Genomic DNA, 11,274 nt, shown 5'->3' on the forward strand with positions numbered 1-11,274 from the left:
TTGCCCCAAAAGTAGCTGTTGTGCTATACAGGAAGCCTGTGATATGCAGGGGGTTAGAATAGATGCTCTGAAGGTCTCTTCTGGCCATAAAAAAAAGTGAGTGTAGCACTGGGAGCAGCCTGTGATGTTTTACTGTCTAGCCGGCTTGCTTCCTAGAGTGAACAGTCATTGAGTGGGGTGATCCAGAGGGAGGAGCTCAAACCCTGAAAGTGTCTGGCCAGCGGCAGGGCATTAGCACTTTAGGGGAGGGGTGAGTGTGGCAGTGACATCACAAAGGCCTTTTGCAGGACCTCAGCCTATTGGTCAAAGGTGGTGGGGTGGTGGTGGTGACCTCACAGAGATATGCTGACATGAGGCAGGCAGGACAGGGGCACAGAGCTAGGGAAAGCTCGGAGAGCCCTGTGACTTTGCTTCAGCAAGTCTCCTTCTCGAGGTCTCTCTTTGAGGACGTAGAGAGTATTAGGGTTCATGTAGGTGAGGGCGAGGAGGAACCTCTTTTGAGTTTTCTCCTTTCCTTTTACTGATTTTACTAGAAAAGAGACGTCCCTGTTTAGAAGGTCAGAGCCTCCGAGAGGTTTGGAACCTGCTCAGTCTGCTGCATCTGGTGCCAGCTGAATTCTAGGCATGGAAAACACTAGTTTAAGGTGGTCGAATTTTGTTCCCCACCTGGGATTTTGACCTGCTCTTCTCTCTTGCCAGCACTATGACACCTGCCCTTGAGCCAGAGGTAGAGACCCACCTCCTTCGAGCTGCCCTGCATGCCGTCTTCACCCTGGGCACGCAGAAGGACACCACCCAAGAAGTCCAGGTAGATCATGCTAAAGTCATGGATTGAAGAGCCAGCTGTCATCCTGCCATGAATCCTTGCTAATTGCCTGCAGGGGGATGTGAATGAGAGAGGCGGAGATATGTGTTTGGGGGTCTCACTAGTGCTTCCCAGAGACCCCTCCTCCCATCCTGTGGCAGGTGTAGCCCCACTTTCCCTAACTCTGACCCATGGCTCTCTCTTGCTTTTCAGGATCTGCATAGGGTCTTGCCAGACCTCCTGGATGCCATGCCAGGGAACCTGCTGGCAGAGTCCCCAGGCACCGACAGGCTCCACTACATCTTGGAGGTGAGCCCGATGAGAGGAGTGGGGGCAATTTTACATTAAGGCTTAGCTCCATTTTCCAGTCTGTCCTCCTAGCTGGGTCCCCAGTGGCCCGTCCTCGGTCAGGGCAGTCAGTACAATACACTGTCAGGCCCTTCTCCTTGAAGGACAGAGGAAGGAGCTTGGAGGGGTGAGGGGTCTGTCTCCTTCCTGGTGAGCTGTTCAGGAATCAGGAGTTCAAGGAGGATGGCACCAGCCCCGACACCGAACACTGTTCCAATCTAGAGAGACAATGAGAGGTTGTGACTTGCAGAATGCAAGCATCATCCTGAGGGCAACAATTCCCTTCTAAAGCTCTGCAATGAATGAATCAGATATTCCACTCTGCGCACAATGTCTCAGCCCCCTGGAGATTTGGGAGGGGTGGGTGTCATTTGCACAACACGTGCACCTGCCCATTGGTCCTGAGCTGTCTCCTTTCCTCACAGCACGTTAACTACTGGATCGTGTCCAGGGTGTCGCAGAAGAGCGCCAGGGCCATTAGGAGCAGCATGGCCCTGCTCAGATTCACCATCACTTTCCCTGAGTTTGACGTAAGTGACCCCTGACCCCAGCTTCCTGAGTCCAGGCGTAGGCGGGCTGGCTGTCTCCAACTGGCTGTAGGATCTGCTGCTGCAGGGGCTGTGGGTTAGGAGTGTTCCTCTTGGGGAGGCAGAGCAGAGAATGAGTTTGGCTTGAGACAAGTTCTTCGTGTCCTGGTTAAGTGGTGACTGGGCTTTTAAGGGGACCATGCTCCAGGTTCATGCCTTCCTGTCATCCTGAAACAGCTGGGGAAGCAAGTCCTCATGGAGGGCCCTGCCCACATTCCTGTTCTCCAGACTCCCTTGGGGGCAGAGGAAATTAAGGCTCTAGCTCTAGCTTGTATCCTCTAGCATCTCCCGCAGAGCGGGTGAGGGGAAAAAGAGAGTCCTGGCCCAGGGGGGACTGGGAGCTGACAGGAAAATGCTGATGGAGTCCCCTCTCCCTCTCCCTTCCATGGGAGCTCAGCAGAATTGCCCAGGCTGGGTCACCATGTGGCACAGCTGGCTCTGTTCATCATTGACCCAGGCAAGGACCTCAGCCGGCAGGCCAGGGAGGGGGTTTACCGACTCTACCAGCTGCTGTTGCACCAGACGGGTAAGGAACCCAGCTGGGAAATGGCACCCGATAGAAGAGTGAGACTGGGACCCCAGCCAATTTCTCTCAGACTGACCCCGGCTGGAGGATGAGTCTCTGTCTGTCTCTTTCTCTGTTCTACACCCCTCCCCTGCCATTGTGTTGGGCCAGGCACACAGCGAGGACCACAGAGCCCAGCGGGCAAGCACCCGCCTCCCTTTCCCAGGGGCGGCAGGCTGGGCGGCAGACCTGCCGCAGTCATGGCTGGACCTGCTGCGGAAGGTCCAGCTGAGCAGCGACCAGCGGACCCTCCGCATTCATGCCCGCGGCAGGTCCGCTGCTCCCGCGGCTCGGGGGCGCCTCCCGGGCATGATTGCTTGGGGCGGCCAAATTTGTAGAGCCGCCCCTGGTGAGGACTCTGCCCACTGTGCAGCCGCCAATGGGATTGGAAGGACACAAGCACTGCAACCAGAATGGCAAATGCGTGTGTGTCTCTCTTTCCCCAGGCTGACCATCCGTGAGGCCAAAGACCTGTGGTGCTCGGACAGCAGGCTTCTGGGCTACAGGAAGACAGCCAGGGTGCGGGAGGTAAGGACCTTCTGCCAGGGCATGAGACAACTCAGGGAGTGGGAGGTGGATGGGTCCCTTGCAGTGCTGCCTCCCATGGTCACTAGATGGAGATTCCAAAAGTAGCTATTGTGCTATACAGGAAGCCTGTGATATGCAGGGGGTTAGAATAGATGCTCTGAAGGTCTCTTCTGGCCATAAAGTCTACTAATTTTGGAAAAAGTGAGTGTAGCATTGGGAGCAGCCTGTGATGTTTTATTGTCTAGCCGGCTTGCTTCCTAGAGTGAACAGTCATTGAGTGGGGTGATCCAGAGGGAGGAGCTCAAACCCTGAAAGTGTCTGGCCAGCGGCAGGGCATTAGCACTTTAGGGGAGGGGTGGGTGTGGCAGTGACATCACAAAGGCCTTTTGCAGGACCTCAGCCTATTGGTCAAAGGTGGTTGGGTGGTGGTGGTGACCTCACAGAGAGATGCTGACATGAGGCAGGCAGGACAGGGGCACAGAGCTAGGGAAAGCTCGGAGAGCCCTGTGGCTTTGCTTCAGCAAGTCTCCTTCTCAAGGTCTCTCTTTGAGGACGTAGAGAGTATTAGGATTCATGTAGGTGAGGGCAAGGAGGAACCTCTTTTGAGTTTTCTCCTTTCCTTTTACTGATTTTACTAGAAAAGAGACGTCCCTGTTTAGAAGGTAAGAGCCTCCGAGAAGTTTGGAACCTGCTCAGTCTGCTGCATCTGGTGCCAGCTGAATTCTAGGCATGGAAAACACTAGTTTAAGGTGGTCGAATTTTGTTCCCCACCTGGGATTTTGACCTGCTCTTCTCTCTTGCCAGCACTATGACACCTGCCCTTGAGCCAGAGGTAGAGACCCACCTCCTTCGAGCTGCCCTGCATGCTGTCTTCACCCTGGGCACGCAGAAGGACACCACCCAAGAAGTCCAGGTAGATCATGCTAAAGTCATGGATTGAATAGCCAGCTGTCATCCTGCCATGAATCCTTGCTAATTGCCTGCAGGGGGATGTGAATGAGAGAGGCGGAGATATGTGTTTGGGGGTCTCACTAGTGCTTCCCAGAGACCCGTCTTCCCATCCTGTGGCAGGTGTAGCCCCACTTTCCCTAACTCTGACCCATGGCTCTCTCTTGCTTCTCAGGATCTGCATAGGGTCTTGCCAGACCCCCTGGATGCCATGCTGGGGAACCTGCTGGCAGAGTCCCCAAACACCCACAGGCTCCACTACATCTTGGATGTGAGCCTGATGAGAGGGGTGGGGGCAATTTTACCTTAAGTCTTAGCTCCATTTTCCAGTCTGTCCTCTTAGCTGGGTCCCCAGTGGCCCGTCCTCGGTCATGGCAGTCAGTACAATACACTGTCAGGCCCTTCTCCTTGAAGGACAGAGGAAGGAGCTTGGAGGGGTGAGGGGTCTGTCTCCTTCCTGGTGAGCTGTTCAGGAATCAGGAGTTCAAGGAGGATGGCACCAGCCCCGACACCGAACACTGTTCCAATCTAGAGAGACAATGAGAGGTTGTGACTTGCAGAATGCAAGCATCATCCTGAGGGCAACAATTCCCTTCTAAAGCTCTGCAATGAATGAATCAGATATTCCACTCTGCGCACAATGTCTCAGCCCCCTGGAGATTTGGGAGGGGTGGGTGTCATTTGCACAACACGTGCACCTGCCCATTGATCCTGAGCTGTCTCCTTTCCTCACAGCACATTAACTACTGGATCGTGTCCAGCGTGTCACAGAAGAGAGCCAAGGCCATTAGGAGCAGCACGGCCCTGCTCAGATTCACCATCACTTTCCCTGAGTTTGACGTAAGTGACCCCTGACCCCAGCTTCCTGAGTCCAGGCGTAGGCGGGCTGGCTGTCTCCAACTGGCTGGAGGATCTGCTGCTGCAGGGGCTGTGGGTTAGGAGTGTTCCTCTTGGGGAGGCAGAGCAGAGAATGAGTTTGGCTTGAGACAAGTTCTTCGTGTCCTGGTTAAGTGGTGACTGGGTTTTTAAGGGGACCATGCTCCAGGTTCATGCCTTCCTGTCATCCTGAAACAGCTGGGGAAGCAAGTCCTCATGGAGGGCCCTGCCCACATTCCTGTTCTCCAGACTCCCTTGGGGGCAGAGGAAATTAAGGCTCTAGCTCTAGCTTGTATCCTCTAGCATCTCCCGCAGAGCGGGTGAGGGGAAAAGAGAGTCCTGGCCCGGGGGGACTGGGAGCTGACAGGAAAATGCTGATGGAGTCCACTCTCCCTCTCCCTTCCATTAGAGCTCAGCAGAATTGCCCAGGCTGGATCACCATGTGGCAGAGCTGGCTCTGTCCATCATTGACCCAGGCAAGGACCTCAGCCGGCAGGCCAGGGAGGGGGTTTACCGACTGTACCAGCTGCTGTTGCACCAGACGGGTAAGGAACCCAGCTGGGAAATGGCACCCGATAGAAGAGTGAAACTGGGACCCCAGCCAATTTCTCTCAGACTGACCCCGGCTGGAGGATGAGTCTCTGTCTGTCTCTTTCTCTGTTCTACATTCCTCCCCTGCCATTGTGTTGGTCCAGGCACACAGTGAGGACTCTGCCCACTGTGCAGCCGCCAATGGGATTGGAAGGACACAAGCACTGCAACCAGAATGGCAAATGCGTGTGTCTCTCTTTCCCCAGGCTGACCATCCGTGAGACCAAAGACCTGTGGTGCTCGGACAGCAGGCTCCTGGGCTACAGGAAGACAGCCAGGGTGCGGGAGGTAAGGACCTTCTGCCAGGGCATGAGACAGCTCAGGGAGTGGGAGGTGGCTGGGTCCCCTGCAGTGCTGCCTCCCGTGGTCACTAGATGGAGACGGCGTTCTAGCCCCAGGATTTGGAACTTGGCTCTGGGCAATCTGCTAATGCCTCACATCCTGTTGGTTTTAGGTCTTCGGAAAGTTCTTCTGGGAGGGGCAGAGAGGATTCTTCCTCCGGACAGCAGTGCTGGCCATCCACGACCCACAGCTGCGTGTCAACCAGGCTGGGCTGCCCCTTGCCTACTCCCTCCTGTGGGAATCCCAGCAACTGCTGGTGGACAAGGTTAGCAGCTGCATTAGACTCAGGAGATTGGGGCGGGGCGCAGGCCTCATTCCCATCCTATCGCCATTCGCTGTCCTGGCAGCAAAGGAGCCTGGTGGGGAATGAGAGTGAGAGCAGGTGCTACTGGGAAGGGAGATGAATTCACCTCCATGAGCAGGAGGGAACCAGCTTGTCGCTAGAGCAGCTCTAACACAGCTCTTTAGCAAGGCTAATTAATGACAAGCATTACCTCATCACGGACTAAGGCACGGTGCTTTCACTCTTGGGAAGAGCAGCCGAGTCCCCTAAGTGCCCTCTGTGAACCTCTCCTGTCCCCCAGGGCCTCAGCCAGTTCCCCCAGTGGCCTAGTGTCAGTGTCAACCAAGCCACCACCTAGAGAGAAGGGGAGGATTCAGTCAGCAGGGGCTGCTGATCTGCCCCATTCCCCAGGGCTGCCATCCTGTAGCTTCAGAATTAGTGTCTGGGATGTGTTCGGGCAAGATGTCAACCTGCCTGCAAATCACTTCACTGCTGCCAGAATCCCTCCTGCCCCCCCTGCTATAGCCCCCTCCCTGCCCAAAGCTGGGTGGGGGTGGAGGAGAGGGTTCTGAGAACTTGAGCTGTGGTTTGGAGATGGAACAGCTGTAAAGGGTACTGAGGGGGAGGTGGTAGGAGCTCCCCCTACAAGGAGGGGGGTTGGCACTGAAGTTTACTAGAAAGGACAAGAAGACTCCATTCTGGGGGTCAGGAGGTGAATCCATCCCTCAGAGGTGGGCAGGTGCTGGGTGAAAATGCTGCTGGTTCCAGGTGCCCTTAATTGCCCCTGATACCCCGTGGCATTTGAGTCTCTGAGAGGTTCTCATTCCCTTGCAACAGGAGGACGTCACGGGCAAAGTGATGCGCCAGCTCCGCATCATCCGGCACTTGCGTCAGGTGCCTGAGGCACTGCAGGGTCTGTGCCTCTGAGGCCACCAGCAACTCCCACCCGCTCCCTGCTGCAGGTACTGCTCTGGCTCACTGTAAATGGGGAGCTAGTGGAAGGGGAAATGGAGCCCCTGGCACTGACTAAAACTCTCTCCCCTCTCTGTGGAGCAGGGTCCTTCCCTCCGCCCCCTAAATTCCTTTATCTGGGGCAGGAGCACTTTCCCTCACACCCATTCCCTTCCCCCCTTTTCTCACTCTACCGCATCCCATCCCCCCTGTTCCCAAGCAGATCTCTCCCTGACCTGTATGGTTGTCTCAGGCTACACCCCCTAGCCCCACTGAATCTCGGAAAGCTCTACTTTTGAGGAGGTGGTGCTGGGACAGAAGCTCAGGGTTAGCTTCATCTCCTGCCCTTTACAGTTCCCGTGGCCCTTCTATAGGGTCTCTTGGTGTGAAATGAATAGGAACCCCCTTCCTGGCTGTCTTCCAGGCCCTTGGATCTGCCACCTCCGGGAGCAGTGGGGACACATCACCTCATCTCATCAAAGCAAGCAGTGCTGGGTCTCAGAGAGGCTTCGATGGAAGACCCCACTCCCTCATGGAGGTAAGAGCCATTTTCTCCTTGGGGCATGTAGGTCTCTTCGGGGGAGAAATGGGATCCGCAATACATAGCCTGGCTGAGGGCTTCCCCTGTCCCTGGCTCCCAGCTCTGGGACAGAGCTGTCTCCATCATTGTTCCACCCTGGTTTTGTTCCTAGGAAGGGGCTCCCCAGAGACGTCCTCGAACATGGACTCCTATGAGCATTTCCAGTCGGAGGCTCCAGCCCCTCGGGCATGAAGAGAGCATCAGGTAGTCTCATTCACATGGCGTCTCGGGTCTCCAGTTCCACTTCCCACACAGCAGGGCAAACGAACCTTTCAGCTCCCAGAATCCCAACTCTTTGACCTCCTTCCACTCAGCAGTGGGGTTTCTCCAATCCCCTGACCACACCTGTCAGCCTCTGAATAATGAAGGGCCTGAATGTCAGAGTCACTAGAACAAGCACTCTCCAGTTCCAGGCCCTGGGGCCTGTGTGTACTCAGCCCCTCTGGAAACCAAGTCTGAAATGGGGAGCAACGACCCCAGCCCAGTAACAGTAGGAGTGGGCAGAGCAGGCCTGTAACAAGGTGCTTTCTCCTGGGCTGTAGAGCCTGGAGCTTAGCCATGGTGATTACAGAATGAGCTTTAACTGAGAGGCACTATGTACCTTCCTGTAAAGAGTCAGACTTCCGTGATGATAGAGCCCAGCTGGGGTATCAATGGGCATGAGAACGAGGTAGGAAGTTCAGAAGAGTAAGGAAAGCCTAGAAGGAAGTTGAGAAGAGAGTTAGGAAGTGCCCAGGGAAAACAGCAGCAAAGAGAAAGGAGCAGACCTAGCTATTGGGTTCAGGGCCCTGTGTGGGGAATCCCTTCCTTGCAGATGCTGTGCTTTGGTTCCTGGACTCTGCCAGGAAGCCCAGGTCCCATCCGTAGCAGCTTGGCTCTTCCCAACCTGCTGTGCACCAGGCCCTCTGCAGAGAACGGCTCTGGGCAATGACTGCAGAGCCAGCTGTCATCCTGGCAGGTGCAGCCCCAGGTTCCATAACCCTGACCTATGGTCTCCCTCCGCTGACAGGCTCTGAAGAAGGCCTGCCCAGAGCTATGGATGCCATGCTGAAGAGCTTGCTGACAGCAACCCGCAGCACAGACAATCTCCAGCACATCTTGGAGGTGAGCATAATGATCAGGGGCAGCAGGATTTTTACCTTAGCCCTGGGGAGGCCTGGAAATGAGAGACTGGATGATACACGTTTCTGTTGCGTCCTGCTACCTGAGAGCCATCCGTGGTCAGGGCAGTCAGGTCAGGGCAGTGTTGGGGCCCTTCCACCTTCAGGGATAGAGGGAAGGCGCTGGTGCTCGACAACAGGGCACTGCCTGGTCCTTTTGAGTACTAACTCTAAGGCCCCAGGCAGGCTTGCGGAATGAGAGCATCCGACCCCTGTCAGGTCCAGGAGAAGGTCCTCAGAGAAGAGCACTTGCTCCCCCAGGGGTCTGTACTGGGACCAGAACTGTTCAACATACTCCTAAGTGATCTGGAAAAAGGGTAAACAGCGAGGTGGCAACATTTGCAGATGATACAAACGAACTCAAGTTTCAGAGTGGTAGCCATGTTAAGCTGTATCAGCAAGAAGAATGTGGAGTCCTTGTGGCACCTTAGAGACTAACAAATTTATTTGGGCGTAAGCTTTCGTGGGCTAAACCCAAAAGTCCAAAAGAGACTGCAAATTGTGGCAAAGGGATCTCACCAAACTGGGTGACTGGGCAACAAAATGGCAGATGACATTCAATGTTGATAAATGCAAAGTAATGCACATTGAGAAACATGATCCCAACTCTACGTCTGAAATGATGGGGTCTAAATTAGATCTTACAACTTAAGAAAGAGATCTTGGAGTCATTGTGGATAGTTCTCTGAAAACATCCACTCAATGTGCATCGGCAGTCAAAAAAGCGAACAAAACATTGGGAAATCATTAGGAAAGGGATAGATAAGAAGACAGAAATGCAATATCGCCTCTCTATAAATGCATGGTATGCTCACCTCTTGAATACTGGAGCTGGTCTCCACATCTCAAAAAGGTATATTGGAACTGGAAAAGGTACAGAAAAGGGCAACCGGGGGGCAGGGGACAAAGCCAACAAAGGGAGGGGCAAAGCCAAGAGGGAAGAAAGAACATGATCAAAGGGAGAGACGTTAGCCATGCTCTGTCTCTTCCCCCTCCATCTACAGACACCACCACCAAGCGACTGAAGCGCTGATGAAAGGGAAGAACCTGGCTTAAGGGCAACCAGCCAGCCTGGGGTGAGAAGCATCTAAGTTTGTAAGGGCACCAAAAGTGTTAAGATCAGCTTGGAATACGTTTTGCTTTCAATACAACAGGGGTCCTGATCTCGGTTGGGGTCTGTGCAGCACCCAGCACAATGGGGCCCTGATCTCAGTCGGGGTCAGTGCAGCATCCGCAAGAATGGGGTCTGATCTCGGTCGGGGTCTGGGCAGCGCCTGGCACAATGGGGCCCTGATCTCGGTCAGGGTCTGTACAGAACGGGACCCTGATTTCAGTCGGGAACTGTGCAGCACCTGGCACAATGGGAGCCCTAATCTCGGTAGGGGTAATGAGGCTTTAGGGGTAGAATGGGCTGGTAGGGGGAGGCATTTGAGTTCAGGAGGTTTCATGAAGGAGACAGATCCCCATCCTGTGCTGTCTGCATCCATCTCCTGCCTCTCCCCACTGCAGGTCTATCCAGTGACAGATACGGCCATGGCCCCAAGCGGACCCTGCCCCTTGCTCTTCCTGACCCTCATCCTGCTGGCCACTGGCCTGGCCCAGTTCAGACCACGTGATACCTGTGAGTGGTTCGTGAGAGAACATGGTGATTCCCCAACACCACTGCCACTAATGACCATCGGTGCTACAACCTCCTGATGCTAAACTGGAACCTGACTAGCCCTTTCTGCAAACCCACCCACACCTTCATCCTCACCCCCGCCAGCCAGCTCCGAGCCATCTGCGGCCACGGTGTGATGTGTGATAGATGCCACCACTGTGACAGTAATGCAGTCTACCCCATGACAACCTGCCAGATGGTGCCTGGCTCCCGCCCGGGATGTTGCATGTACTGAGGCAGAGCCCAGACCAGCAGGATCCACGTGACCTGTGGACAAGGAAGGCCCATGCGCTTTGACAGAGTCCTGTAGAGCCCAGGCACTGGCCATGGTCTGGGAGCAGGGGTTCCCCTGCTCCCCACTTTTGCTCCTGGGCAGCCCCCTGTTGCTTGGGGCTCTCCTGCCCCATCCCTGCCCCTCCTGGGCAGCGCCCGCCATAAATCTCCACAGGGACATTCAGTGTCTCCCCTCATCTCACAGGCCGGCAGCTTGGGGCCTGTGGGGGGATTTCCCGTGCTGGGTGCTCAGTTCCCTTCCACATGAGTGAATATCTGGGTACCCAGCCCCCCAGCTGGCACTGACACCCTCAGCCTGAGCCCAGTGGCCACCTCACTGGGTGCCCATCATACAGTTCTGTCGCCTCCTCCCCCATCCACATCCATGGTATCAGGGACATGTCATTGGGAGAAGATTGTCCTAGAGGCGGGACCTGGAAGCTGTCACTGAGTTTTGTTTCCTGCCTCCTGCAATAAAACACTTTCCTGCCAATGCAGAATAAGTCAGTGTGTTTGGGGGGCTGGGGGCATTTTAGGGCTTTCAAGGGGACTCTGAAGTAGAAGGGGGGACACAAATGGAGCTTGGAGGGAGAATGGGGAGATGCGAGGAGCCCCTGGCAGGTGCCCTTATCTTGCCAGGACACACAGCTCTACACCAAGACACATTCTGCTGGGACGTTTCCCATCACATCCCTCAGCAAGAAAGCACCTTGGGTGGAAAATGTTCCCACCTATAGTCACACACCTCCAGCCCCATCCCTCTGCCAGTTTCTCCAG

General features: G+C 55.1%; 1 protein-coding gene across 7 annotated transcripts in view; it reads left to right on the forward strand.

Moving 5' to 3' along the window:
* LOC120400640 (maestro heat-like repeat family member 5) overlaps positions 1-10,978 on the forward strand; it is a 61,165-nt gene extending 50,187 nt beyond the window's left edge. Inside the window, exons 2-11 of one of the 7 annotated variants that reach the window (XM_039529482.1) lie at positions 700-808; positions 1,019-1,114; positions 1,579-1,683; positions 2,131-2,266; positions 5,703-5,855; positions 6,711-6,835; positions 7,249-7,362; positions 8,414-8,508; positions 9,569-9,640; positions 10,074-10,978. In XM_039529482.1, the coding sequence (XP_039385416.1) occupies positions 704-808; positions 1,019-1,114; positions 1,579-1,683; positions 2,131-2,266; positions 5,703-5,855; positions 6,711-6,775 (660 nt within the window). In that variant the 5' untranslated portion in view covers positions 700-703 and the 3' untranslated portion in view covers positions 6,776-6,835; positions 7,249-7,362; positions 8,414-8,508; positions 9,569-9,640; positions 10,074-10,978. Of the gene's footprint in view, positions 1-699; positions 809-1,018; positions 1,115-1,578; positions 1,684-2,130; positions 2,267-2,751; positions 2,834-3,637; positions 3,747-3,956; positions 4,008-4,516; positions 4,622-5,066; positions 5,203-5,454; positions 5,537-5,702; positions 5,856-6,710; positions 6,836-7,198; positions 7,363-8,413; positions 8,509-9,568; positions 9,641-10,073 lie in introns of those variants that run through there. The other 6 variants (XM_039529485.1, XM_039529486.1, XM_039529487.1 and 3 more) reach the window with 6 other exon arrangements.
* The last annotated feature ends 296 nt before the right edge of the window (positions 10,979-11,274 follow it).

Source organism: Mauremys reevesii, linkage group 3 (genome assembly GCF_016161935.1).
Source record: "Mauremys reevesii isolate NIE-2019 linkage group 3, ASM1616193v1, whole genome shotgun sequence".
NCBI classification, from domain to species: domain Eukaryota; kingdom Metazoa; phylum Chordata; order Testudines; family Geoemydidae; genus Mauremys; species Mauremys reevesii.